The 27844-nt window shown below is 39.6% G+C and overlaps 1 protein-coding gene across 1 annotated transcript; it reads right to left on the bottom strand.

Annotated features, from left to right (window-relative positions):
* Positions 1-1329: 1329 nt before the first annotated feature.
* LOC120518416 (serine/threonine-protein kinase pim-1-like) lies at positions 1330-26988 on the bottom strand. The gene is made up of 9 exons (XM_039741199.1): positions 26940-26988; positions 26057-26122; positions 25308-25400; positions 20442-20542; positions 13326-13370; positions 8898-9273; positions 8638-8805; positions 6821-6957; positions 1330-1986 (listed from the first exon to the last, which is right to left on the bottom strand). Exons 1-8 carry the CDS (start codon positions 26986-26988, stop codon positions 6860-6862), a joined length of 996 nt encoding a protein of 331 aa, XP_039597133.1. The 3' UTR covers positions 1330-1986; positions 6821-6859.
* Between the last annotated feature and the right edge of the window lie 856 nt (positions 26989-27844).

Below are 27844 nucleotides of genomic sequence, written 5' to 3'. Positions count from 1 at the left end.
TTCTCCCAATATACTCAGCGTCTCTCCTCTGCACATGTCCAAACCAACGCAATCTCACCTCTCTGACTTTGTCTCCCAACCGTCCAACTTGAGCTAACCCTCTAATGTACTCGTTTCTAATCCTATCCATCCTCATCACACCCAATGTAAATATTAGCATTTTTAACTCTGCCACCTCCAGCTCTGTCTCCTGTTTTCTGGTCAGTATTTCTCCTTCAGTCACTTCTTCTTCTTCTTCTTTTGTCCGCTCCTGTGAGGGATCACCACAGCAGATCATCTTCTTCCATATCTTCCTGTCCTCCTCATCTTCCTCTGTTACCTCCATCACCTGCATGTCCTCCCTTACCACATCCATAAACCTTCTCTTAGGCCTTCCTCTTTTTCTCTTGCCTGGCAGCTCTATCCTCATCATCCTTCTCCCAATATACTCAGCATCTCTCCTCTGCACATGTCCAAACCAACGCAATCTCACCTCTCAGACTTTGTTTCTCAACCATCCAACCTGAGCTGAACCGCTGATGTACTCTTTCCTAATTTTTCTTATATATTTCTTAATTCAGTGAGCAATTGAATTATGAATGATCTCTTCTCCTATCAACATTTGTAACCTGATTTTGTATGAAAGTTTAAATTTGACATTAAAAGTCTAATGTACTGCAATCACTTCATAGGTTGCCCAAAATATAGCAAGACAGAATTCAAATGATACGTTTCATCAGCAGCAGCCCAAGCACAAATAGTTGACCGAGAAAATATTGATTCTTGCCATACTGGACACCTACTTTGTAACCACTTTGATTATATCCCTGCTCACAAGAAAGCTGACAAAGCAGGTTACTTCCATGTATACACTTTCTTCATTTCAGAAAAAGTGTGTCGATTCAATATAATACACTGTATCGTTCAGTGCACCATGGCTCTCGACTCCATCTTTTGGACAGAAAAGATATTGCAGGTTAAGAGAAGAATATCCACAGCCACAGAAAAACGGGCAGCCCCTGCATTGGTCCCTAACTTCCCAGCTAGGTGACACTGTACCCGCTGGATGAGTAAACCCATTTAGGGATGTGCTTGTGCTCTTCACAGTCATTTCAACAAGTCACCTCAGTGGCAAGGACATTGTCCCTCTATGGCTAGACAAAGTCGAAACAAATGGTCTTGTTGAATAATTTAATAGACAAATACGAAAGTACAATTGTAAGACACTCAAAAACGAACACAGAATCCTTCATTTATACATTAAGGAATCCTGTTTATGTTTTCCTTGCACCAGTTCTTACCACAGGATTAATTTCTGCAGAGATATTAATATTCATCTATGTGGAGAAATCAGACATAAACCCAAAAATTAAGGAGAAACGTGGCCATTAGATTAAACATCTTAAGCTTAAACTAGTTGCCTTTACTAATTGGGAGACTCCAAGTTCTGTGAGAAATGTCTTCCAAGTAACAATAAAGAGAATATTGGAGAGCTTTCAATTGTTGTGTTGGAACAGACTGCATGATGTATGCTGGTGCTTGTATGTTTTAAATTACAGTAACCTCATATTGTCCACTTTGTATGAAAGTTTATTTACTTTTACTATTAGTGCATCGTGGGATTCTTGATGTTTCCCTTCAAAAGCCATGTTTTGGTCTAATAAACTACAAATCCACCACTCCTCCACTCTTCCCTCAGCCATTAACGTCAGCCTGCATAAGCTTGCCATTAAACTTCATCAGTGACTTGTTTGCTTGTTCCTCCTGTTATTGTCATGTTTATTAAATATCCTGACATTTTTAAAACACATTATTTGTCCTCCTCTATAGCAATTTGACCTCATCTCCTTCCTTTTCCATTACAGCTCAATTTCTGTGTCTGTTATTCCATTTTCTTTATGTCACCCATTTGATGCACTAACTGGTGTTGCTGAACACCCTGCCATAAGAAGAATGTGGCCGAGTCAGAAGATTCCAGAATACTCCCCTGTTACTGATAGGACGCTTCTGTAGGGAGAGAAAAGGCAAAAAAAGAGACATGTAATAAGTATTTATGACTATAAAGCTTCAGGCACATTATATGATCAAAATATTTGGAGCCTAAACAAGAGTGTTCAAAATTATCAAGTAGATCGAGACAGACCGTCAATTTAAAATGAGTTCATGAGCCATCCTTAAGCTGCAAAAATAGAAAAAACCCATCTGAGAAATTGACAAAATCTACAGTTTGGTACATCCTGAGAAAGAAAGCAAGCACTGGTGAACTCAGCAATGCAAAGTATTAGAAATGAACATTTTATTTCCAGTTACAGTGGTGTGAAAAACTATTTGCCCCCTTCCTGATTTCTTATTCTTTTGCATGTTTGCCACACAAAATGTTTCTGATCATCAAACACATTTAACCATTAGTCAAATATAACACAAGTAAACACAAAATGCAGTTTTTAAATGATGGTTTTTATTATTCAGGGAGAAAAAAAATCCAAACCCTACATGGCCCTGTGTGAAAAAGTAATTGCCCCCTGAACCTAATAACTGGTTGGGCCATCCTTAGCAGCAATAACTGCAATCAAGCGTTTGCGATAACTTGCAATGAGTCTTTACAGCTCTGGAGGAATTTTGGCCCACTCATCTTTGCAGAATTGTTGTAGTTCAGCTTTATTTGAGGGTTTTCTAGCATGAACCGCCTTTTTAAGGTCATGCCATAGCATCTCAATTGGATTCAGGTCAGGACTTTGACTAGGCCACTCCAAAGTCTTCATTTTGTTTTTCTTCAGCCATTCAGAGGTGGATTTGCTGGTGTGTTTTGGGTCAGTGTCCTGTTGCAGCACCCAAGATCGCTTCAGCTTGAGTTGACGAACAGATGGCCGGACATTCTCCTTCAGGATTTATTGGTAGACAGTAGAATTCATGGTTCCATCTATCACAGCAAGCCTTCCAGGTCCTGAAGCAGCAAAACAACCCCAGACCATCACACTACCACCACCATATTTTACTGTTGGTATGAAGTTCTTTTTCTGAAATGCTGTGTTCCTTTTACGCCAGATGTAACGGGACATTTGCCTTCCAAAATGTTCAACTTTTGTCTCATCAGTCCACAAGGTATTTTCCCAAAAGTCTTGGCAATCATTGAGACGTTTCTTAGCAAAATTGAGACGAGCCCTAATGTTCTTTTGCTTAACAGTGGTTTGCGTCTTGAAATCTGCCATGCAGGCCGTTTTTGCCCAGTCTCTTTCTTATGGTGGAGTCGTGAACACTGACCTTAATTGAGGCAAGTGAGGCCTGCAGTTCTTTAGATGTTTTCCTGGGGTCTTTTGTGACCTTTCGGACGAGTCGTCTCTGCGCTCTTGGGATAATTTTGGTAGGCCGGCCACTCCTGGGAAGGTTCACCACTGTTCCATGTTTTGCCATTTGTGGATAATGGCTCTCACTGTGGTTCACTGGAGTCCCAAAGCTTTAGAAATGGCTTTATAACCTTTACCAGACTGATAGATCTCAATTACTTCTGTTCTCATTTGTTCCTGAATTTCTTTGGATCTTGGCATGATGTCTAGCTTTTGAGGTGCTTTTGGTCTACTTCTCTGTGTCAGGCAGCTCCTATTTAAGTGATTTCTTGATTGAAACAGGTGTGGCAGTAATCAGGCCTGGGGGTGGCTACGGAAATTGAACTCAGGTGTGATACACCACAGTTAGGTTATTTTTTAACAAGGGGGCAATTACTTTTTCACACAGGGCCATGTAGGTTTGGATTTTTTTTCTCCCTAAATAATAAAAACCATCATTTAAAAACTGCATTTTGTGTTTACTTGTGTTATATTTGACTAATGATTAAATGTGTTTGATGATCAGAAACATTTTGTGTGACAAACATGCAAAAGAATAAGAAATCAGGAAGGGGGCAAATAGTTTTTCACACCACTGTATTTAATTTGTCCAATTACTTTTGAGCCCCTGAAATAAAGGGATTGTGTTAAAAACAATACTTTAGTTCCCTCACATTTTTATGCAATCTTTTTGTTCAACCTACTGGATTAAAGCTGAAAGTCTGCACTTCAACTGCACCGGAGTTGTTTCATTTAAAATTCATTGTGGTAATGTACAGAACCAAAATTAGAAAAAAGGTTGTCTCTGTCCAAATATTTATGGACCTAACTGTAGATAGATAAATAGATAATGTGAAAGGTACTTTTAAAACTCTTTTGATCAATAGTTTTGGAACATTTTGGCTATTTGAGACCTTGCCATACCTGTTCAGAGTTTGCCTTACCTAAGTTGTCCTCTAGTGACTGCTTACCCAGACAGTATCCCACCTTGTAATACATAATCTAGGCGTACAAAGTGTGTATTAGAACATGTCTGCCTGTGGCTATTTGCCATCACCTGCTTCTCTCAAGCTTGGCACCCGGTCACAGAGCAATCTTAAAAACTAAATTACTGCAGAAAAAGTTAATAATTATTTGTAACTTTACAATAATATTAATATTTACTTCAAGTAAATTCTATATTGAAAGGTATTCAGTGATCTGTCCCTATAACCATAAAGAGTGCTAAAAAATCATTAATTAAAATGAATTCAAACTTCCTTGTAAGCAATAAAATGTTAATAACAACTTTTTAACATTAAAAATCTGATTAAACATTTTAGTGCACAAAAAACATTCCTAAATACATTTATTGTAAATGTAACAATTTGCAATCAGATTGCCTCATGTGTAAAACACATTTTGATTGGCCAGCGATCACCAAGTATAGTGTAATGGCAGTGGCCAGCGTGTCCGTCTGTGTTTTCCTGCTCATCGCAATAGGTTTGGACTGTGCTGAGGAGCCGTGAGCTTTTACTGAATTATTTAATGCACTGTAACTCCATTTTTAATTAGTTAATTTTTTCCAGTTTGGAATGGGCCAACACTCCAATCAGGATTGTTTTTTATGTTGTGCCCAATGCTGCCAGGATAGGCTCCTTCTGCATGGCCAATGCACTGAATTAGAGGCTTTTAGTAATGGATAGTGGATTTTGCTTTTTTTGCCTTACAGGTTTCCCATAATCAGCTGCACCAGACTTTTGCTTCTTTCATTGTTACCAGGTCCACAACTGAAATTTTAAATAAAGTGACAGTGCAGCTCATTTAATGAAGAACAGGCTGGGATTAGAGTAAGAACTGTGTTAGTTATTACCAAAGTGATTTTAAATATATAGTGACATGTGCTGACAGCTAATGAAACTGCAACATGGCCAATGAGGATTTATACACCTGTACACACTTCACTTTTTAGTTTAGTTTATTTTAGTTTAGTTTAGTTTTGTGTAGCGCTCTTTACTGAGTGCAGCTTCAGAGTACTGTAACAAGTTCACAAACGTTACAAATTGCTAATTACATGATGAGTGCAAATAAAGACACAAACATGTTTAAACTGGCAGGAAAGAAAGTGGTGTGAAATTGATTCACATAAATGCAAGAGCGGCGTTTGGGGGTGGCAAGTGGGGCGACAGCCCCAGGCCCCGTGCCTAAGGGGCCCCACTTTTGAGGTCCCGTTCGAGTGGATTTGTCAAGTTATAGTCTCCAGTATATGTATATTTGAGATGCTTCTAAGAGGAACCCTTTTAAAATCCCTCTGCAAGGTCAAGTTTTGTACATGTACACCTTTGAAAATATTCCACAGTCCACCTTCATCGCCCGAAAAGGGTTGCCAGTATAATTGGTATAGCCCATTGGTCACTGGGTTGGCTTCTGTTTTGACTTTGTAACAATTGATGGCTTGTTGCTTCTGAGTCATTCATGTCCGGAGAGCCTACCATCATTTCTTAGTCGAGTCTTTAGTTCAGTTTGCTACAGTAGGCCGAGTTGAAACAGGACGAGAAGTGTTTGGTAGCGGAGTGCGCGGCAACGTTTGATTACTGGTTTAGCCGTATCGCTGTTGACGCCATGAGTGAAAGAGATTGTGGCACACCTTCTTAATACATTATATCTTTATATTTTGATAAACTCCATGTGTTATCTTGCAAAAATTTAGCTGAATACTGTAATGAGAAAATCTGGTGTATGTTAACATTATTTTTATTAAATTTGTGCGCAGGTTTATACATTCCACACATACCGGTAACAGCGTTTGACGTAACCAGCCCCGTGTGGGGTTGGTCAGCACTAGGCCCTGCACACCCTCTGCATAAAGGGAGTCGAGCAATATCTGCCTATGAATTAATTGTTGAACTCTGGCCAGTTGATGATAGAGTAGTGGACGGGATGCTCTTTCACTCTGTGAATTAAATTTCAAACACTGTAGCTCCACATATTTTGATTTATTTATGTAAAAATGGTGGCTATCAGCATTGACATCTCATAATGCCACTGCTGCTTTGACTAGGCAACAACATGTCCGAGTATTTGAGAGACAGAAGTACATTGTCAGCCATGGAATCAGATAATTATAATATTAGATATAGGACACTATACAGATGTTTATAGGCAGGCAGTCTGGTGTAGTGGTTAAGGCTTTGGACGTCTGACCTGGAGGTTGTGGGTTCAAATCTGACCCTGTGTGACCCTGAGCAAGTCACATGACCTGCCTGAACTCCAATTGGAAAACCAAAAGAAATGTAACCAGCTTTATCATAAATGTTGTAAGTGACCTTGGATAAAGGCATCAGTCAAATAAGTAAGTTGTCATTTTAAAGGGTCGTTACTGCATGTGTACAGCGGACAGTGAACTTCTCACTTGCATGTACATATTATTCAAGGATCAGGTGGGCCAGAGTACATTTTGGCAGCTACTGGCCTACAGCAGGATCCATTTGTGGATGGAGCATCGGTCGAGGTGCCATTTCAGTTTGTCACAAGTTTACCTGGAATTCTTATCACACAATAGTCCCATGTTCCTAAGGTCACTTTTCATTCATCCAGGGATGCAGGAGGATTTCCTCTAGCCCTGGCCTATCCTCGGGTTCGTAGCAAAGACACCAACAAAGAAGATCCTGCAGCTCTGGAGGAAACACACAGAGAAAAAAGTATTACACACCAAAAACAACACAGATATTTTGTAAAGGAGAAGAGATGCATCACATATCAAACTTTGGCCATCACATTTCAAGCTCTTACTTAGGGCTAACACACGAGCATCGATAAAAGTCTGTAAGCTCCTTTGAAGATACTTTTTCAACTAATTATATGTTTGTCTACTAAAATGGCTTCCAGAGAGAAGAAAGAGGTGCAATTATAAAATTATAAACTGTTTCATCATATTCACCTTTTTACTTAAAATCAGGACTGTTTATTTATCCATGAAATATAAAAACACTTCACTGTCCAGTTACTGCAGTGGTTCAGTCATACAGTAAGGGGTGCAAATCCTGTTCAGGCGGCCATCTTTGTGGAGGTCTCCCCTTCTTTACAAATTTGCACTGCTTTTCTCCATCTACGACCTTTTTACATTGCATAGCCAGTGACGTGCATTAGCATATGACGTGTGACTTGGTTGTTTTTAGAGTTTTGTCTTTTCATGTACTATTACCCAACTTGCTGTGGGTTTTTGCCTTTCATCTCATATTGCCTGCTAAGATTCTGGCTTTCCAAGATCATGGATTGCAATAAAACAGTCTGGAAAATGAGTCTTCTAATGGTTGTTTTCAACATGTCAATACAGAGTGTGTGCGCGTCTGTGTGTGTGTGCAAGTACAAGAACACAGTTACGGGTTCAAATAAAGTGTATTGGGATCAGATAAAGTGTATTTTATTACACCAGATACCTTTCACAGGTTCTTCTTCCAACACTCCATTAATCGCAAGCACAATCTAATAATATATCTCCTCCACTCTCCTCCAGGAGAGCCTTGTCCTCTTCCTCCAAGGTAGACAGCACCTTTTTATGCCAGACCTGGGAGTAATTCCAGTGTCACAGCATTGCACATTGGAAACACTTCCAGGCCAGGCTCAAGTTCTCCAAAACAGGGAGGTCATCTCCTAGCAGTGGCCCCTGTAGGCTCCCAAGGACCCCAATGGAGCTGCTCCTTCAAAGTCCCATGGATTCTTGGGATCACACCTGAGATGCACTGCAACCTAACACATCGGACAATCCATATCCGAAACACAGTCTCCCCCAACCCATTTATTATTCTTTCTGCCTGACTGGGACAACAGCTGGGAACCATTTCTGTACAGTTGAACCATTTAATATGGCCTCCTGGTAGGGCAAGGTATTACACATCTATCCCAGTCAGGGTGCCAGTCCATCCGTGTCAGCATTCACAATATGCATATTGTACTCTCATCTACAATGTGTTTATCTATCTACAGTATGTTTTGTAAGTGTTTGTGTCTGGGTTATCACTTCAAATATTTGCGTTAAATGCAGGAAAAACTTCTTATACAGTTCATTGCATACTGCAATATTCTCAAATTGCTGTTAGTCTTTTCTCAGATTAAAGAAACTAGTATGGCTATCCAATGAGGGAGTGGCGTGAAAGACTGTCTTCTTATTCAGTCTGGAATTTTACCTTGCACCCAAGGCCACCAAACCTCAACAAAAATATCCAATTTTAACAAACCGCAGCACTTTATTTTCTTTAGTGCTAGCTGCTTTTCATACCAATCCTGGCACAAATCTTTTCACTTTCTTTCTGTCGTTTCGCTTTTCTCCAAATGGTATCTTTTCCTTGTGTCTTACCTTGGGAAACATGACTGGGAATGAAAATACATTCATTCTTTCCTGGCTCGAAAGGCAAGTGGCCACTCACAATGAAGGCAAGAGTCAAACCCAAGGTCCAGACAGTTGTTGGGGTGGAGTAGTACCCATGATTCTTCAGGCATTCAGGTGGTGCATATGCTTTTGTGCCTGAGCATTAAAAGATTTGTTTCAGTCTTGTTGTATTAGTTCTCTAATATTATAACATTCTATAATTATACAAAATAAAAATGGCATCCTACCACAAAACTCTTCATAAGCAGTTTCTTCATGCAGGTCACCACACCCAAAATCAATTAATTTTATATCATTGGTAGTCAACAGAACCAGTATGTTTGACGGCTTAACATCTCTGTGAAATACTTCCCGAGACTCGCAGTGCTGAAGGGCTTTGACAAGCTGATAGCAGAAGTGACGCGCGAGGGGCTCCCCAATTCTGCCCCGCTGCTTGATAAACGTGTGCAGGTTCTGGCACAGCTCAGGCCTCTCCAGCACAAGGACCACATGGGTGTCTGTTTCACACCAGTCTAGCAACTGGATGACGTGAGGGCATGCTGGGTTCCTGGAGACGAGCTTCATCAGTCCTACTTCAAGTGGGATGGGGTCTGGTTCATCAGGCTGAAAAAGTGAAGATAAAGGGCAAAGGGCAAAAAGAGGGGAAGACAGTTTCAGGAAATACTTGATTGTTTCCATCCCACCTGTCCTTCTTCAAGATTATATGGCATTATTATTATTATTATTATTATTATTATTATTATTACTGGCACCCTGTCCAGGATTGATTCATTGCACTTGAGGCTGCTTAGGTAGGCTACAGTCCTTGTGACCATGAATTGAATTATACAGGTTTGAAAATGTTATTATTATTTGTTGTCTGTTTATTCTTAATATCACATTCTTTATTTGTCTCATTTGATATTGTATTGCAGTTTTATTATCCCTCTAACATTTTTTGTGATGGTACATTCAGTTAATAAGCCTTTTATGGCATCCCACCCAAATTCATATGGGTGATTGCCAGCTTGTACCATAGCAGCGAATTTTGCGTCAAATTAGACCGAGGCATGACAGCATGATTACAGGTGTGAAACAAGGATGTGCGTCATCCTCTCTTCTGTTCAGCCTTGCCATCGACTGGTTGATGCATAGCACTGGTAATGGGAAAGGCCTACAATGGATAGATGGCAACCAATTGGAGTCGATGGAATTTGCTGATATCATTGTGATTGAGACTAATACACAGAGGGCACAAGACAAGATTAATCGCTTAGCAGTCACTGGGCAGAAACTAGGATTGCTCATCTCGACCAAAAAAATGAAATACTGCAGGCTCCTCCCTATACATCAACGACAATCGCGAGGACAATGTTCAAGAGTTCACTTATCTTGGCTTACACTATGGCTGAGATCAAGACAAGCATTGACAAGGCATCCTCTACCATAAGCACAGTGAGAAACATTTGGGATGATGAGCAGCTCTCCATATACACCAAGATGAAGGTATATAACAGTGTTATTATCCCAATTCTTCTATGTGGAGCTGAGACATGGTCCCTCATGACGGCACAATGCAGTAAACTGGACAGGTTTGATTCACACTGCCTACGCCAAATCATGCACATACGATGGCAACAAATGACCACTACAGATATGATCCAGACTAGAGCTGCCCAGTTACACATCAAACTGCACAAAAGACGAACAACAGCAGATTACCCAAACAAGCCATGCAGTGGGCCCTTCCTGGAAAACGCCGACCACGCAGACTAAGGACAACCTGGGCACAAAACATTAGTGAAGACCTTCACCTACTGGGTATGAATTGGACAGAAGCACAATCACTGGCACTTGACAGATCTGCTTGCGTCATCTTATGTACCACAGGGCAAAAAAAGTCATAAGAAAAAGATAGAGACATGCAGATAAAGGCACTATATACAAGATTCAGTACATACAGTATCTCAGTCTTTACAAGTAAACAATAACAAGAGCTGAACACGATAAAGACATAATTAATATGTCTTTAGACTTCCAAAAAGTGTTAGAATTCCAAGAGCCAAACTTAAAAGAAGTGGTGACGTGGCCTTCTGCTGTTATGCACCTAAAATCTGGAATAGCCTGCTAATAGGAATTCGCCAGGCTAATACAGTGGAGCACTTTAAAAAACTGCTAAAAACACATTACTTTAACATGGGCTTCTCATAACTTCACTGTAATCAAAATCCTGATACTCTGTATATCCAACTCATTATAATAACTATTCATGGTGGCTCTAAAATCTGTACTAACCCCTACTCTCTCTTCTGTTTTTTTTTCCGGTGTCCTTTTGGTGGTGGCGCATCTACTCAAAGCACCGTGATGTTCCAACAATGATGGATTAAAAGCCAGAAGTCTGCATGACCATCATCATCAAGTCTGTCCGTGAGAACCCTAACTACAAAGAGGACAGTAGAATGCCCAGAGGGGACTGAGTAGTCTCGTGGCCTGGATTTCATTTTTTTCTCCAGCCGTCTGGAGTTTTTTTTTTGTTTTTTCTGTCCTCCCTGGCCAACGGACCTTACTCTTTTTCTATGTTAACTAATGTTGTCTTATTTTAATTTCTTATTTTGTCTTTTATTTTTCTTCATTATATAAAGCACTTTGAGCTACTTTTTTGTATGAAAATGTGCTATATAAATAAATGTAGTTGTTGTTGTAATAAGTTGAAGGAAAAACAAATTACAACTTTTAATGCAACCTATTTAAAAAAAAACCACAATATTATAATTATATATTTTATATTACAAAAAATGCAAGTCTTGATCTGAAATTGTCAAATGGAGCATTAAACAGACATAAAACACATTTAAAAACTTGAATTTCCTCCATCCATCCATGATCCAACCCACTATATCCTAACTACAGGGTTACGGGGGTCTGATGGAGCCAATCCCAGCCAACACAGGGCGCAAGGCAGGAATAAACCCCGGGCAGGGTGCCAGGCCACTGCAGAACTTGAATTTCATTTATACAAAATACAGCCTTATAAAACTAACATACGAGGTGCAGTCGGTAATTCTCTACACTCTTGTAATAATTTTGTTTGGGTTGCCAGTACACAGTCTCGAAGTTTCAACTTTAATCAGTCAGTTTCTTTTGTTGTTTTTTAGGAGTAAACATGGCCACTCGAATCTCTGTACCTACAAAGAGGAACGAACAGTGATCCATTTTTTACAGGGGGCCGATATCCTAATCAGTTGTTAGAGCAAATTCACATCATTTTTAGGATGATTTCTTTAAGCCCATAATGTTATTCTATTGCCCTTTAAAAAACACTGTGCCATTGATCAGCGGTGCCTCCCAATGCTGAATGTTCTGCCAATTCTAAGACTTTCCACCAGTTTGCAAACCTTTCTTTGACATTGTGTGTTAATATAAGAGTCCGTCCTGCCAAAATACCAAATCAGATTAGTCCTTGACTGCACAATATTGAATTGAATATTGAGCAAACTACCTGTACAAACCCACAGAAGTGGGTTTCTTTAAGGCGCATGAATTGTAGACTAATCTTCCTTTAATTTTTGATTTACATAGGTGATACTAAAGTCTACAAAAGTGCTTATTTTGTATTTTAACGTATTATATTTGACTGTATCTTTTTTGTTTATTTCATTAAGATGATCAGTTGTCCATATTTCATTATTATTATTACCTCACTTATTTAATCTTCACCTGTTTGTTGTTTGGTAAAAATCTTGTAATTGCTATTTAACCCACTTCCTATTGTCCAAATTACTTGAAATTTTGCACACTTACTCACTTCCTATGACAATACATGAATCCATAATCAGTTTCACTAACTGATCAATTAATCCATGTTAATTAAGAAATGAAATTTTCATATGAAGAATAGTTAAAGATTTCACCAATAGATGGCGCTAGTAACGCATAGAACTATTAAAGGAAGTGTTAAAATATTGATTACAAAATTATACTAAAACAAACCCAAGACTAAAAAGTTGAAAATAATATATATAAATAAAAATAATTTTTAAAAACCACACTTATATTAAGTTAAAAAGTGTACTAAAAAGTAAGAAATAAGTCTCTCATACATCACTTGTAAAATAAATCAACATTCAAAAAACACTTCTTAAAATCATAGCAAAAGCACCCATGCTTTTATTTTACGAGTGATTTATGACAGACTTGTTTATTTTTTAGTACACGTTTTAACTTAATATAAGCGTGGTTTTTAAAAAGTATTTATATATATATATATACTTGTCCCTGAGCAGTCCCAGTTTGAGATGCTTCACGATAGCAGACTGTTCTCTGCCCACTCAGGCCTCTTCTCTGGTTTTCTAGTTTACCGCCCTCACAATTTATAAAGTGGTTCAAAGCTACCTCATACCTTCAAAGTACAGCACCTTGGCTTCAGTTAATTTTCAAACCAAATTCTTGTCCACTGATCCATTCACAGCCACTACCTCCCACCCAGCTGTATCCTACAACATCCCAGAAAGGCATTTTAAGGATGCAGTCCTTCTAATGTCACTCTGGAGGCTCCACTACTAAATAATTACTTTTAAAACATTTCAGAGTCTCTTCATAGATGTCAGTAACTCGCCACATTTTTTCTTCATGGAGTAATGAAGGATGATTGCATGAAAATGTATAAGTGCACCTACCAGTATCATAGTTTCACCATTCTTTTCAACAACTTTTAATGCAACCTATTTTAAAAAAAAAACACAATATTATAATTATATATTTTATATTACAAAAAATAAGTCTTGATCTGAAATTGTCAAATGGAGCATTAAACAGACATTAAACAGATTTAAAAACTTGAATGTCATCCATCCATTATCCAACCCGCTATATCTTAACTATAGGGTTGTGGGGAGCCAATCCCAGCTAACACAGGGCGCAAGTCAGGAACAAACCCCGGGCAGGGCGCCAGCAGAATTTGAATTTAATTTATACAAAATACGGCCATATAAAACTAACATACGAGGTGCAGTCGGTAATTCTCTGCACTCTTGTGATAATTTCACTTGGGTTGGCTGTACATAGTCTGGGAGTTTCATCTTTAATCAGTCAGTTTCTTTTGTTGTTTTCTAGGAGTAAACATGGCCACTCCACTCTCTGTACCTAAAAAGAGGAGCGAGCAGTGATCCATTTTTTATAGGGGGCCGATATCCTAATCAGTTGTTAGAACCATGGCACGGATTTGCTCAGAGCTGTCATTGGTAGTGGGCATGGATGGGCATCCTGCTCCTTCGTCATGTTTAACACTTGTCCAACCATTTTTGAACTCTTCAGGCCATCTGGAAACACTCCGCCTTGGCATGCCAATATTGTGCAGAAACTCCTTCAGCCCATAAAGAGTGGATCACTGCTCACTGCTCTTCTTTGGTGCAGTTGAGTGGACATGTTTACTTCTGGAAACCTACAAGAGAAACTGACTGATCAAGGTCGAAACTTTACCACTGTGACCACGAGCACACCGTATTTCCACATGTGCAAGGGAAAAAAGCTGTGCAGCCAACCCAAACAAAATTACCACAAACTCTGGATAATTATTGACTTACTATTGTATGACGCCAGATAATGAGTTGTTTCAAATATGGGATGATTCACTCCAAATGGATGGTGTTAGGGCATTCTTCATTTGAAAAGGTTAGTGTAGAGATTTTAAAAGAATAATTAATATACCATAGTATATTATTGTATTACACCACCTATCACTGCAAATGATTCCTGTCCTTCAGGTGAAACCATGTGGTGGTTCTTTACATCATCTCATGTGTTCATTGTGATCAGACTGTGGGTGGTGAACAAAAAGTTAAAATTGTGGGCTCAGGAAGCACATCATTTTCCATATGGAACAGTTGTGAGAGGCCAAGGATCTTCATAATCTAAGAAGATCCACTCGCCACTGGTTAACATCTTTCAAACTGTACAGGTGAGATCAGCTGACAGTCAGCAACCTAATGGGAACTCGGACACACATTACTGTATGTCTCACATTTGGTGAAGGAATAGTTCACAGTGCTAACGCTGCTGCCCTCAGCCGACTGAGCGGACTGGGTTTTAGTGCGATCTGGGCATTGTTGATGTGCATTTTGCACGCCAGCTCTGTGTTTTATTGCTTTTCGCCAAGTGCACTACTTTTCCTGGTATAGGAGGTATTTTCTGCAAAAATGAAAATGAAAAATTATAAAATGAAAATGCAATCTCTCTTTTGCAATTTCATTTTCAAAGTCTGCACGCAAGAATACTGCGAAAATGAAAATGAAAATGAAACAACCCCATTTGCAATTTCATTTTCAGCCTGATCCATTCGTTATGAAGCTGCAAAACTGAAAAGTAACATGCAAATAAGCACTGGCGCCACCTGTAGCTCATTGAATTTTCATCTTCCACTTCACATTTTAATTTTCAAGTTCTCATTACGCAAATAGTGAGGGTCAATGGGCAGGACTTGGTGATTTTCCTCAATTTTTTGTCCTTTGTACCTGTAGAGCCACTTCAATCGATAGAATACTTCTCACTTCGACTCTGTTTAATTCACATGATTTTGAACCTCCGCCCAAGGGTCATGACGGTTCTCGGCACCAACAGTACAATATAAAACTACAAAAATACAAATTATCCCATTTCCACTTTAGTGTAAATAAGTGTAAACTATCCATCCATCCATCCATTTTCTAACCCGCTGAATCTGAACACAGGGTCACGGGGGTCTGCCGGAGCCAACCCAGCCAACACAGGGCACAAGGCAGGAACCAATCCTGGGCAGGGTGCCAACCCACCGCAGAGTGTAAACTATGATGTAATAAAGTTAAATATTCCAATTAAATTGCACATTAATTTCTTCTGAACTACAATTATATGTGGTCGTCAGATTTTGTGAGATGGTTTCATTGTGAAGCTCACAATATGGGGGTGAAAAGATCAAAATCAAGTGAATTAAACACAGTAAAAGTGATAAGTATTTTATCGATCAAAGCAGCTCTACAACTGCAAAGGACAAAGAATTGTGGGAAATTGAGGGGCAAAACCCCACCTATTGACCTTTACTATTTGCAGGCTGAGAACTTGAAAATGAAAATGCAAAGTGGGAATATGTTTTACTTTTCATTTTTGCAGCTTCATTGAGGTTCAGACTGAAAATGAAATTAAAGAGGAGAGATTATGTTCTTATTTTAATTTTGCAGCATTCTTGCATGCAGACTTAGAAAATGCAATTGCAAAACAGAAATTGCATTTTAATTTTATAATTTTAGCTTTTATTTTCATTTTTGCTGAAAATACCTCCTATACTTTTCCTACATCTTCCCTACATTTACAAGAGAAATTCGCTTTAGGATGACAGACGATACGCTAGTCAAATGTAGGGGTGTGTGTGTGAACGTTGGCAGAAATGGACAGGTGTCCTTTCCAGTACTTGGCTCTCTGCAACTCTAAGATTGGATCATTACAGTTTAGTAATAGGATGAATGCACATGGATCTGGGTTTCTCTCAAGAAAAGATAAGAATTTCTTGAACAGGCAAAAATTAGTACTGTTTTTCAGGAAATTAAGGGGAAGTGCATTTAAGAGTAGCACTTCTTCATAAGAAAGGGCCAATGGAATATAAAGCAAACTACTTGTATAAAGCCACTCTGTAGAAGCAAAAAACTCAGCAAGTTTTAAAAAGTATTGGGAAGACATAACGATTAGTGTGGGGATGTGGATTTGTTCACACTACAATTCTACATCCCTCAGTCCAATCTCAACAAACCTTTCCACACATATCCCACTTTATCAGGAACAGATCCTAGACTACTTTGGAATCCAAAATTTGCACTCTATGGCTACCATTATTCTTGTTTTTTTTTTTTTTTTTACTTTTTACTGCAGTGGATGCACAAACCAGTGTGTTTCTTTGTGCTGGTCCCAAGCCCGGATAAATGTGGTTTACGTCAGGAAGGGCATCTGGTGTAAAAGTTTGCCAAATCAATATGCAGACAACAATACAAATTTCCATACCGGATTGGTTAAGCCCTGGGTTAACAACGACCGCCACCAGAGCTGTTAGTCAACAGAGTACTGGTGGAAATTGGGCTGCTGTTGGCCAAAGAAGAAGGAGAGGAAGAGGGAGGAGACGTGTCTGGAGGCAGGAGGAGAGGAGGAAGGTAAAGAGAGAGGAACTGAGGGTCGGAACTTTGAATGTTGGCAGTATGACTGGTAAGGGGAGAGAGTTAGCAGATATGATGATCTCTCCATCAAACACAATCTGCAAGAGACTAAATAGAAGGGGAGTAAGTCCAGGTGGATTGTAGGTGGATTCAAATTGTTCTGTCATGGTGTGGATGGGAGAAGAAATGGGGTAGGGGTTATTCTGAAGGAACAGTATGTCAAGAGTGTTTTGGAGGTAAAAAGAGTGTCAGGCAGAGTAATGATTATGAAGCTGAAAATTGGAGGTGTGATGATGCCCCACAAGTTGGGTGTGCAATGGGTAAGAAAGAAGATTTTTGGAGTGAGTTGGATGAAGTGATGAACAGTGTACCAAGGGACAGAAAGTGGTGATTGAAGCGGATTTCAATGGGCATGTTGGTGAAGGGAACAGTGGAGACGAGGAGGTGATGGGTAGGTATGATGTCAATGAGAGAAATGAAGAAGGTCAGAGGATAGTGGATTTTGCCAAAAGGATGGACATGGCTGTGGTGAATAAGTATTTTAAGAAAAGGAAGGAACATAGAGTTACATACAAGAGTGGAGGAAGATGCACACAGATAGATTGCATCCTATGCAGAAGAGTTGATCTGAAGGAGATTGAAGACTGCAAAGTGATGGCAGGGGAAAGTATAGTTAAGCAGCATAGGATGGTGGTCTGTAGGATGATGTTGGAGATCAAGAAGAGGAAGAGAGTGAGGGCAGAGCCAAGGATCAAATGGTGGAAGTTGAAAAGAAAGACTGCAAGTATGAGTTTAGGGAGGAGGTGAGACAGGCACTGGGTGGCAGTGAAGAGTTACCAGACAGCTGGGAAACTACAGCAGATGTAGTAAGGGTGACAGCAAGAAGGGTGCTTGGCATGACATCTGGAAAGAGGAAGGAGGAAAAGGAAGCCTGTTGGTAAAATGAGGAAATACAGGAGAGTACACAGAGGAAGAGGATGGCAAAGAAGATATGGGACAGTCAGAGAGATGCAGAAAGTAGACAAGAGTACAAGGAGATAAGGCACAAAGTGAAGAGAGAGGTGGTGAAGGCTAAAGAAAAGGTGTACGATGAGTTGCATGAGAGGTTGGGCACTAAGGAGGGAGAAAAGGACCTTTACCGATTGGCTAGACAGAGGGACCGAGCTGGGAAAGATGTGCAGCAGGTTAGGGTGATAAAGGATAAAGATGGAAACATACTCACAAGTGAGGAGAGTGTGTTGAGTAGATGGAAAGAGTACTTTGAGAGGCTGATGAATGAAGAGAACAAGAGAGAGAAGAGGTTGAATGATGTGGAGATAGTGAATCAGGAAGTGCAAAGGATTAGCAAGGAGGAAGTAAGGACAGCTATGAACAGGATGAAGAATGGAAAGGCTGTTGGTCCAGATGACATACCCGTTGAAGCATAGAGGTGTTTAGGAGAGATGGCAGTGGAGTTTTTAACCACATTGTTTAATGGAATCTTGGAAAGTGAGAGGATGCCTGAGGATTGGAGAAGAAGTGTACTGGTGCCGATATTTAAGAATAAGGGGGATGTGCAGGACTGCAGTAACTACAGGGGAATAAGATTGATGAGCTACAGCATGAAATGGGAAAGAGTAGTGGAAGCTAGATTAAGAAGTGAGGTGATGATTAGTGAGCAGCAGTATGGTTTCATGCCAAGAAAGAGCACCACAGATGCAATGTTTTCTCTGAGGATGTTGATGGAGTAGTTTAGAGAAGGCCAGAAGGAGTTGCATTGCATCTTTGTGGACCTGGAAAAACATATGAAAGGGTGCCCCGAAAGGAGCTGCGGTATTGTATGAGGAAGTCGGGAGCGGCAGAGAAGTACGTAAGAGTTGTCGAGGATATGTATGAGGGACATGTGACAGTGTGACGGATGCATTCAAGTTGGAGATGGAATTACATCAGGGATCAGCTCTGAGCCCTTTCTTATTTGTAATGGTGATGGACAGGTTGACAGACGAGATTAGACAGGAGTCCCCGTGGACTATGATGTTTGTTGATGACATTGTGATCTGTAGCGATAGTAGGGAGCAGGTTGAGGAGACCCTAGAGAGATGAAAATATGCTCTAGAGAGGAGAATAATGAAGGTCAGTAGGAACAAGACAGAATACATGTGTGTAAATGAGAGGGAGGTCAGTGGAATGGTGAGGATGCAGGGAGTAGAGTTGGCAAAGGTAGATGACTTTAAATACTTGGGATCAACAGTACAGAGTAATGGGAATTGTGGAAGAGAGGTGAAAAAGAGAGTGCAGGCAGGATGGAATGGGTGGAGAAGAGTGTCAGGAGTAATTTGTGCAGAGGAGAGATGCTGGATATATTGGGAGAAGGATGCTAAGGATAGAGCTGCCAGGGAAGAGGACAAGAGGAAGGCCTAAGCATAGGTTTATGGATGTGGTGAGAGAGAACATGCAGGTGATGGGTGTAACAAAACAAGATGCAGAGGAAAGTAAGATATGGAAGAAGATGAACCGCTGTGGCAACCCCTAACGGGAGCAGCCCAAAGAAGAAGACTTTTTACTGCAGTGGGTTTAAGAACAGTGCCACCTAGTGGTTTGCAGCAAGTGAAACACCAGAGCAGACTGAAACTGGGCAATGCCAGGGGCTGATGCTAGTATTCTATATAGTGCTCTAGTGCAATTTTGGTATCATTATATCATATTACCTTTAGGTGATCTATCATAGCACAAAGATTAGATTACGTCTAGACCCTAAAACATAATGTTAGAAACACAGAGTTAATACATTATGGTTTAGTGACATGACGGGGTCAGGGGATGATAAGACCTGTTAGTGAGTATAAAGAAGAGAAAGAGAGGCAGAGCAATCAAACAATACAGTCAAACAAACTTTTTGCAGAGGTGAAAGTTTACAGTGGTGTGGAGAACAACAGCTGAGTACCTCTAACAGGTCAGAAGATTTGTGAGATGGATGTTAATATGTTACATTAATATGTGCTCAATGGAATTGCAGGACTGGTATCCTGTCCAGGGATTGTTCCTGCATTACACCTGCTGTATTTTGGGATTGGCTGCCAGCTTCCCTACCTCCTGGTCCTGGATTTAGCTGTTGGATGGATAGAACTGCAGTGGACCTGTGCCATACACAAAGCTAAGGAGATGTGGAGGAGATGCATGTTGCTATTGCCTGATGTGAGGTGAAAGGAAATCAAGGCCATATGACAGGAACTAGAGTGAGGTTAATGACGGTTGTGTGCTCTCACCAAAGGCCCTGAAAACATGGGAGAGTCACTTGTCCTGGAGGATTCTGTTCATGTGCCTTTTCATAGCATGGCCATCAGGCTAATCTTTGAGGATATTGGATTTTTAGTGCTCTGATTGATTTCATTAGACTGCCTATACACTTACCTAACCTTTCCTTTTCATGATCTCCCTCATTAATTAGAGCACCACATCCCTACACTGCACCCATGCATTTGCTAACATTGGGTTATAATGAATATTAATGTGAATAACAACTTCACAAGCAAGATCTTTAACTTACTTCCCTCTCTTTAAAAACAAGAAAAACACAAGATCACACGGAGAGAGAATTACATGATGTAGGATAAAGCGATTAGATGACCAGTTTCCTACCCGCTGCTTGTCAGATTTTCTGATGCCTTCAAAGATGGTTCCTAGGCCCCCATTGGCTAGCTGCTCTCCAATCTGATATTTTTCATCAACATATACAAATCCTAAACAGAAACAAACACGTTCATGACAAAAATATAGATAATTAGTGTGTGACAAGTTCAATCCATTGGTGAATTACGAGGTGTTCAGGTTGTATTGTTGACTCAGCTAACCATGGCAGTGAGAGCTTAGGGTTGAACAGTGATGTCCTGACTCACCTTTCTTCCTTCGTTTCACTTGTTCCTCATCCCCTGTGCTAATGGATGTTTCACTATATGATCCTGATAAATCTATAATAGAACAGTTATTGTCATTGTTCAAAAGAGTATTTGAGTGAGGATTTTGTGTTGCAGAAGTGTGTCATTAAAAAAGACTAAAATTGGTAACGTAAGACAGGAAAATCTTTTAATATTTAATGTGATGTTTGATTGCAGTTCATTAATTCATTTATAGAATTAACCATAACAAAACATATATGTTATACAAAGAGCCGAGAATATTCCATGAATAATATAGCATTAATAAAATAATATTAAATCAAGTACGTCTATGGAAGCATATTGGTTTACATTGATGTCTCATGGTGTCTCCAGCACCCTGGGTTTGAACTGTTTGCAAGACACAACATGACGTCAGTGGTCCACATTGCCTCCTTAGTGCACCTCTCCAATCCTAAAATTCTCCTAATCCTGGGTCACGCATACACCATTCAGCCCCGCCACCAAAAAATCTTGGGCCCCTGACAATTATGTCTGAGCACCTGAGCCCCTGGTTCCATTCTACGATAATTTTGCCTCCCCAAGCTGATCGAGTGACGTGCCTATGCTACACTCAAGTTTAACGGCAATCACATTGAAATTTCACGCAACCGTAATAAAATTTCTATAATATCGTATACCATGTCGTGTCTCATGATGCGTGGAGGGTCTGGTAGCTCTGAATTAAAATTAGTAACGGAGACAACGTGTCTGTTTGTAACGTTTTTATTTCTGTATGTGTATCTCATGATATTATATTAACGATCACAATGCCTACCTTCGGACCTTAACATTTGCAAAATCAGATATGATTTCATCAAAATCGATATTTTTAGCAAGCTCTCCTCCGTGCTCATGCTCCAAAAGTTTAAAATTGGACATATGTTGTTTAGGCTTTCAAAACACTCAGACAATTCTGAAATGAAGGAATCTATCATAACGTGAAACATGCCTCTTCTGAATTATACTTCCGGATCTTGGGATTCCTGATCATCTGTTTCTGCGTCAGATCCTTTGGACTCAATAAGACGTCTTGGTCTTTTGTGACGCCAGCCTAATTTGAACACTGGAGGGATTTCCATTTCATTTGCTGTAGCTTTAGGTGTCGTGGTTGCCTCCCCCTGGTGGCGGCTCTGCACCATCCTAACCCAAATTGCATGACACACATGAGAGGGGAGGTGGACAACATTTTTTCAATAAAATGAAAGGGAGCTGAAACATTAGGGGGGAAACATTTTCAAACCAAGGGGTAGCAATGACTAAGAAAACTAGCATTATGTGAGTGAGGAGTGAGAGGCTGCAGTGGGGTCAGAGTGCACAAGTGGTCAGCAGAGCTACCTGTTTACCAAGACCTCTTAGCATGCTGCAGAAGACAAGACAGTCCTCAAAATTACCAGAAAGTTTCAAAGATTTTTGTAGACAGTCACTGCAGTGGTGAAGGCAAAGGTGAAAGTGTAGGAGCACAGTGTTGACATCATGGCTAAGAGAATTTTCTTTGATTTTAAATCCTCCAGTTTATATACCTAAACTGCTTCACACTTATTAACACCAGCTTTCAAACATATGTTAACATTAGCTTGAAAACAGTGAATAGAACAGCGATGGCAAAACTTTTGGGCTCAGCGTTTCAAAAATTCTGAAAATGCCTAACTTGGCTCTACTGGCATGTCGCCCTGCTAAACAAAAGAGAAACAATTTTTTACATATTCATTTATTTAAAAAAAAAATACAGCCCAATCATGTGTGGTGCTATGCATTATAAAAGTAAAAGAAAAATCAGGGACTTACAATAGAGAATATTATAATGTATGTGCGCAGATAATTGGGCTTAAATTACTGCACTAAAATATTACCCTACTTTTAATATAGTGACAAATCAATAAAATGACACCTTTTATTGGCTAACTAGAAAGATTACAATATGCAAGCTTTCAAAGCAACTCAGGCCACTTCTTCAGGCAAGATGTTTAGGACCTGAGTTGCCTCAAAAGTTTGCATATTGTAATTTTTTTAGTTAGCCAATAAAAGGTGTCATTTTGCTTAACATGTCACTACATTCATAATGGCTAAAACGGTACAACACCCTAGTACTACTTTTGATAATAATTTTAAATTGAACTGAAAAAAATATGAAACACATAGATAGATAGATATGAAAGACACTAAGATAGATAGATAGATATGAAAGACACTAAGATAGATAGATAGATAAATAGATAGATAGATACTGTAGATACTTTATTAATCCCAAGGGGAAATTGCATTTGATTTGGCATCAATAAATGTCTTTTTTGTTGCTGAGTTTTAATAGAAAAGTCTGAAATTGATGGTAGGTACTTTGTGCACATTAAGCTCAAGCAAGCAGCACTAACTTCATCTGGAAGTCATTTCTTTTGTCTGTTTTTATGTTGTTTAATGTCGAAAATAAGGTATCACAAAAGTGTAAAATGGAAAATAAGCCAGTTTAAGAAGGGATTAAGAGGGACAGTTGAGAGAAAACAGCAAATTATTAGAAATGGAGTCTACTTGCCCTTTGCAGAAGTGTAACCACGTAGAGAAAACGTCAGCACTATCCTTTGCAGACTCTTATCGAGATAGAATACCAAAATACAGTAGTTTGAGGTTAATAACGTCCTTACCTTTGCAGCAGTGTTGTTTGGTGAACCTCTGAACCACACAATCTCGTACGTATCCCATATGTATGTGAAAATATCATGAATGTAGTACGTACGAGATTAGGGTTATCCTGTGTACAATATAAATATATTTTTTTCATTGTGCACTTCAGAGCTTTCATAGTTTTTGAACTGGATCCTGGCATAAAATAATTCAATACACAAAAAACAAATACAAAAGTAGATTTCACGCAAATGCTGATAGTGCGCTTATTTTGGAGACTGCAGTTCCAGATATCACACTTGCGCCATGAAAATGAGCTTCAAGTGCAGTGGTGAGAAGCCAACTGAACTGTGCGGCTGCCATGATGACCAATGATGTGCTGTTCCGGGGGTGAGAATCCATTTTAAGCTCTGGGTGGTGCAGGGTCCATTATTTTTGTAATTACTTATATTTTTATTCGTTCAGTTTCTTTGGTAACTCGAGTCTTGGTGAACACTGGCGAGCATGTTGTAAGAGTTGAATTTGAATCCTGGTCCAATGGAGTCTCGTATCCTTCTGAGCGTATGCTTTTAAGCTAATGCTGTGATTTTATTATTCACTATGATAAATGCATTTTTTGTTATTTTATATAACCCTTAAGAGAACATGTTATATTTTAAGGTATAATCATTTTTCTATATTTTGCTTAGTACTGAGTTTCCTGTTGATGTACCCAGCTGGATTGTAAATTTAGACCATTGTTCTACAAACCATGAGAAACAGGATAAACATGAAAAAACTCACACATTTACTAAAATAAGTATAAAAATAATGCATTTTTAAAAAGCCATGTACACCCTAAGCAAACAGGACTATCAATCAACGCAGTGGATGGGGTTACATTGTGGTCATTTCAGGCATCAACGTTTTGTCGTGTCCCGTTGGCAGCTGGGTGTAGCCAATCATGTTAAAAGTTTTTCTGATTATGTATTCTTTTTTTTTTTTTTGGCCAATTGGGTAGTGACCTAATTAATGGATTGTATAAATATGGCGCAGAGGACACAGTTTTTGCCTCTTGCAAGATTTAGATAAAGAATAATGATTTACGCTTTCTCCTGCCTGTGTTTTATTGCTTAAATCGGGGCATTCCAATGGGAGGTCCTTCAAATTTTCTTCCACATTTTCACCTTTGATATTTGTGTCATAGGTTCGTCATCACTGGCCTAGCTGGTGAGAGGCAGGAGGACAACACATCTGTAGGAGTGACAGAGAGAGGCAGGGGGACGAGACAGCATCTGCAGAGTCTGTGCTCTTCTGTCCGTCACTGTACTGAGGTACTTGACTTGCAAATCAGTAGGCAATGATGCGTGTGCACCCACTGTGGCGCAAACGACGTTTGGTGTCTGGTCAATTGTGGTGGGCCATTATCAGCCAAATCCATCCATTATCCAACCCGCTATATCCCAACCAACATAGGAAGCAAACCCCGGGCAGGGCGCCAGCCCACCGCAGGGCACACATACATACATACACACCCACTAGGGACAATTTAGAATCACCAATGCACCTAACCTGCATGTCTTTGAACTATGGGAGGAAACCCACGCAGATACAGGGAGAACATGCAAACTCCACGCAGGGAGGACCCGGGAAACGAACCCGGGTCTCCTAACTGCGAGGCAGCATTGCTACCACTACACCACCATGCTGCCCTTCCAGCCTTAAATCATTAAAGAAAAAACACAATCCCATAGCTGAATAGTCCATTCTTGCTGATGACCTCTGGTTGATTTATTTAGATAATATTTGGAAAGTTTGATTTCTTCATCTCTATTAAAGTCATAAAAATGTCATTTAAATACACATTTAAGCCAAAAACCTGCTGGAGGCCATCACTCGCCATTTGTCACCTTGGGATAACTGGCAAACCTACACCTTCACTTGCTACATATTTATTAAAAAAAAACTTAACCTTGGTCTGAAGAAGCAGAGGGCACCAGCAAGTTGTTGTCCACCTTATCCTCCTCCTCCTCCTCCTTGTCAGTTTTTGATGACTGAGACGTACCTGACGACAAATGAAATGCTAATTGGTGAACACCAAAGCACTGAGTAAGAATCAAAGTTGGACTTGAAGAAGATTTCACAAAGTGGAAGAACCCCTAGCTTGTTAAAAATGTTAGTATGGCTGACTGATAACCTTAAAAGGAATCGACTGGCTGTGACAACAGAATGCTGGGTGAAACAAAGTTGATCATTTCAACATTTTCCCAGAATAAGGTAATGGTGTGAGTTTTATATCTGCAAACCCATCTTGTCTGTTAACTTTCTGAACCTGCTTATTCTAAATCAGGGTTACAGTGGGACATCAGGTGCAAGGCAATAGTCAGACCGGCTCATGCTTGGTCAATTAACCCAACGTCATGGCATGATCTAGAAATGGGAAGATCATGCAATCTGCATGCTGGTAGGGTCCTTACTGCTTTGAGCCACATGGCTACCACTGTGGTCATTAACATAGAAAATCTTCACTCTGAATATATTTCACCAGATGTACCATCCTAAAGAACTTTATATGCTTTACACAAAAAGCTAATAATAAACAGATTCTTACTACAGTACAGAAGAACAAACTCAACCGTTATGGCCATTTGACGTCACCAGGCTCTATTTTTAAATAGAAAGTCATTAGTCTAAAATAGAAAGCATTGCAAAGTCACCAACCTTCCTCACAAGAAGAACTTCCTGCTTTCACCTCTTCGCTCCTCTGCTCGTGCTTAGGCGCGCTTTCTTGAGAAGAAAATAAAAACTCGTTAGCAGCACAAGTCTACACTAGTAGAGCATCGCGTGGAGTAAATGCAGCTTAACGTGCAACTCACTGCAAAGGGCTGCAAGCTACGCCAAGAGGACAACATTTAAGACATTCGGTCTCAAATAAGATTTGTTTTATAGTGACAGCGCACCGCTAGATATCTGAAGAGGAGAAAAACAAAACTGCACTCCACCTCAGGAAATCCCATCCAGTATTTGTCAGAGAACATCGTCATTTAAACCTGAGCTGATCATCCATTGCTTCTGCAGTATTGCATTTATGTTTTCTGAGCTATTCTTGTCTTCCAGATGCTATCCATCACACTACACTGTGGATATCCAACTACTTGTTTTATTTCATTTGCTTTAAAACTTCCCAATCTCATTATAAAGTTATTTTAAAGTAGTTGTCACTGCGTAAAATATACTATAATAAAATAAAATAAGAATTAAAATCTGATTGAATGATAGAAAAGAAAGCAAATAAATACAATGCAATAAATATGCAATAATAATATGAGGCCCTGTAAATTTCAATAGTGAACTAAATAATAGAAGGAATAGTGCAGGATTGTAGGTTCATTTAAATCTTTGCTAAGGTTTGTGTTAGGATGACTGTATCCACTGGAGACCTGCACAGCACACCCGTTTCAGTGGTCCATCTCAGTTAAAGAGTCTTCTTTTCTCTTACAAATCAAAAAGAAACAAACACACACACACACATATACACCAACGGGCACCTTGTAATGTTTTAATTACACTCCCATGCAGTTTTTAAAGAAAACAAAACCTTTACCTTCATCAGCAGGGGTGGTGGTGCTGCTCTGCTCACTGAAGATATGCATGCCCAGTGATGTTTCCTAGGTAAGTAGAAACTCTTTATTAACATACAAAGAAATATATATTTTTTTTAAATCAGAGGACTCTGACAAGATGTGATTTTCAACACAAGCTCTTACAGAAGATAAAGGCGCCTTAGCTAACAGAGTGAAAGAGCAGCCAAATGATAGATAGATAGATAGATAGATAGATAGATAGATAGATAGATAGATAGATAGATAGATAGATAGATAGATAGATAGATAGATAGATGTGAAAGGCACTATATAATAGACAGATAGATAGATAGATAGATAGATAGATAGATAGATAGATAGATAGATAGATAGATAGATAGATAGATAGATACTATATTACAAGGTAATTCAGTCGTAAGCGAAATTATTTGTGAAAGTGAAGAAGTTGGTTACAAAACATGCAATGAATGCTTACTTTTGGATCACAGTGTGCCTTTGTTGATATTGTAAAGACGAGCGAGATAGTAGTGATATAGAGACACGGCTGAATTTTTTATTTTATAGAATAATCACTGCACCAGATCAATAAGTCTGATGGCGTGTATATGAATAATACTCTTACTGTTTACCAATGGGCGGAGGGTGGAGTGGTAAGAGTGAAGCTGGGCAATCCCATAAATGGAAGAGGTGACTCTACTTTGTTGGGCCCTTGAGTAAGACCCTTAGCTCCGTCCTGGGTATGACGTTAACCTGCATCCAGCCCTACAAGCAGATTATTCAACTTACAGGGAGGACTTGGGGGTTGGTGGCAGGATTGGCACTCCAGCCACCATAAAAACTTCACCCTGCTCCAGTGTGGCACTGAGGTGTTACCCGCTGCACTCGGGTCCCAATCCAGGTGGGC

Source organism: Polypterus senegalus, chromosome 18 (genome assembly GCF_016835505.1).
Source record: "Polypterus senegalus isolate Bchr_013 chromosome 18, ASM1683550v1, whole genome shotgun sequence".
Classification (NCBI taxonomy): Eukaryota; Metazoa; Chordata; class Cladistia; order Polypteriformes; family Polypteridae; genus Polypterus; species Polypterus senegalus.
The sequence above is the reverse complement of the archived record's forward strand: the minus strand, read 5'-3'. Positions and strand labels throughout refer to the sequence as shown.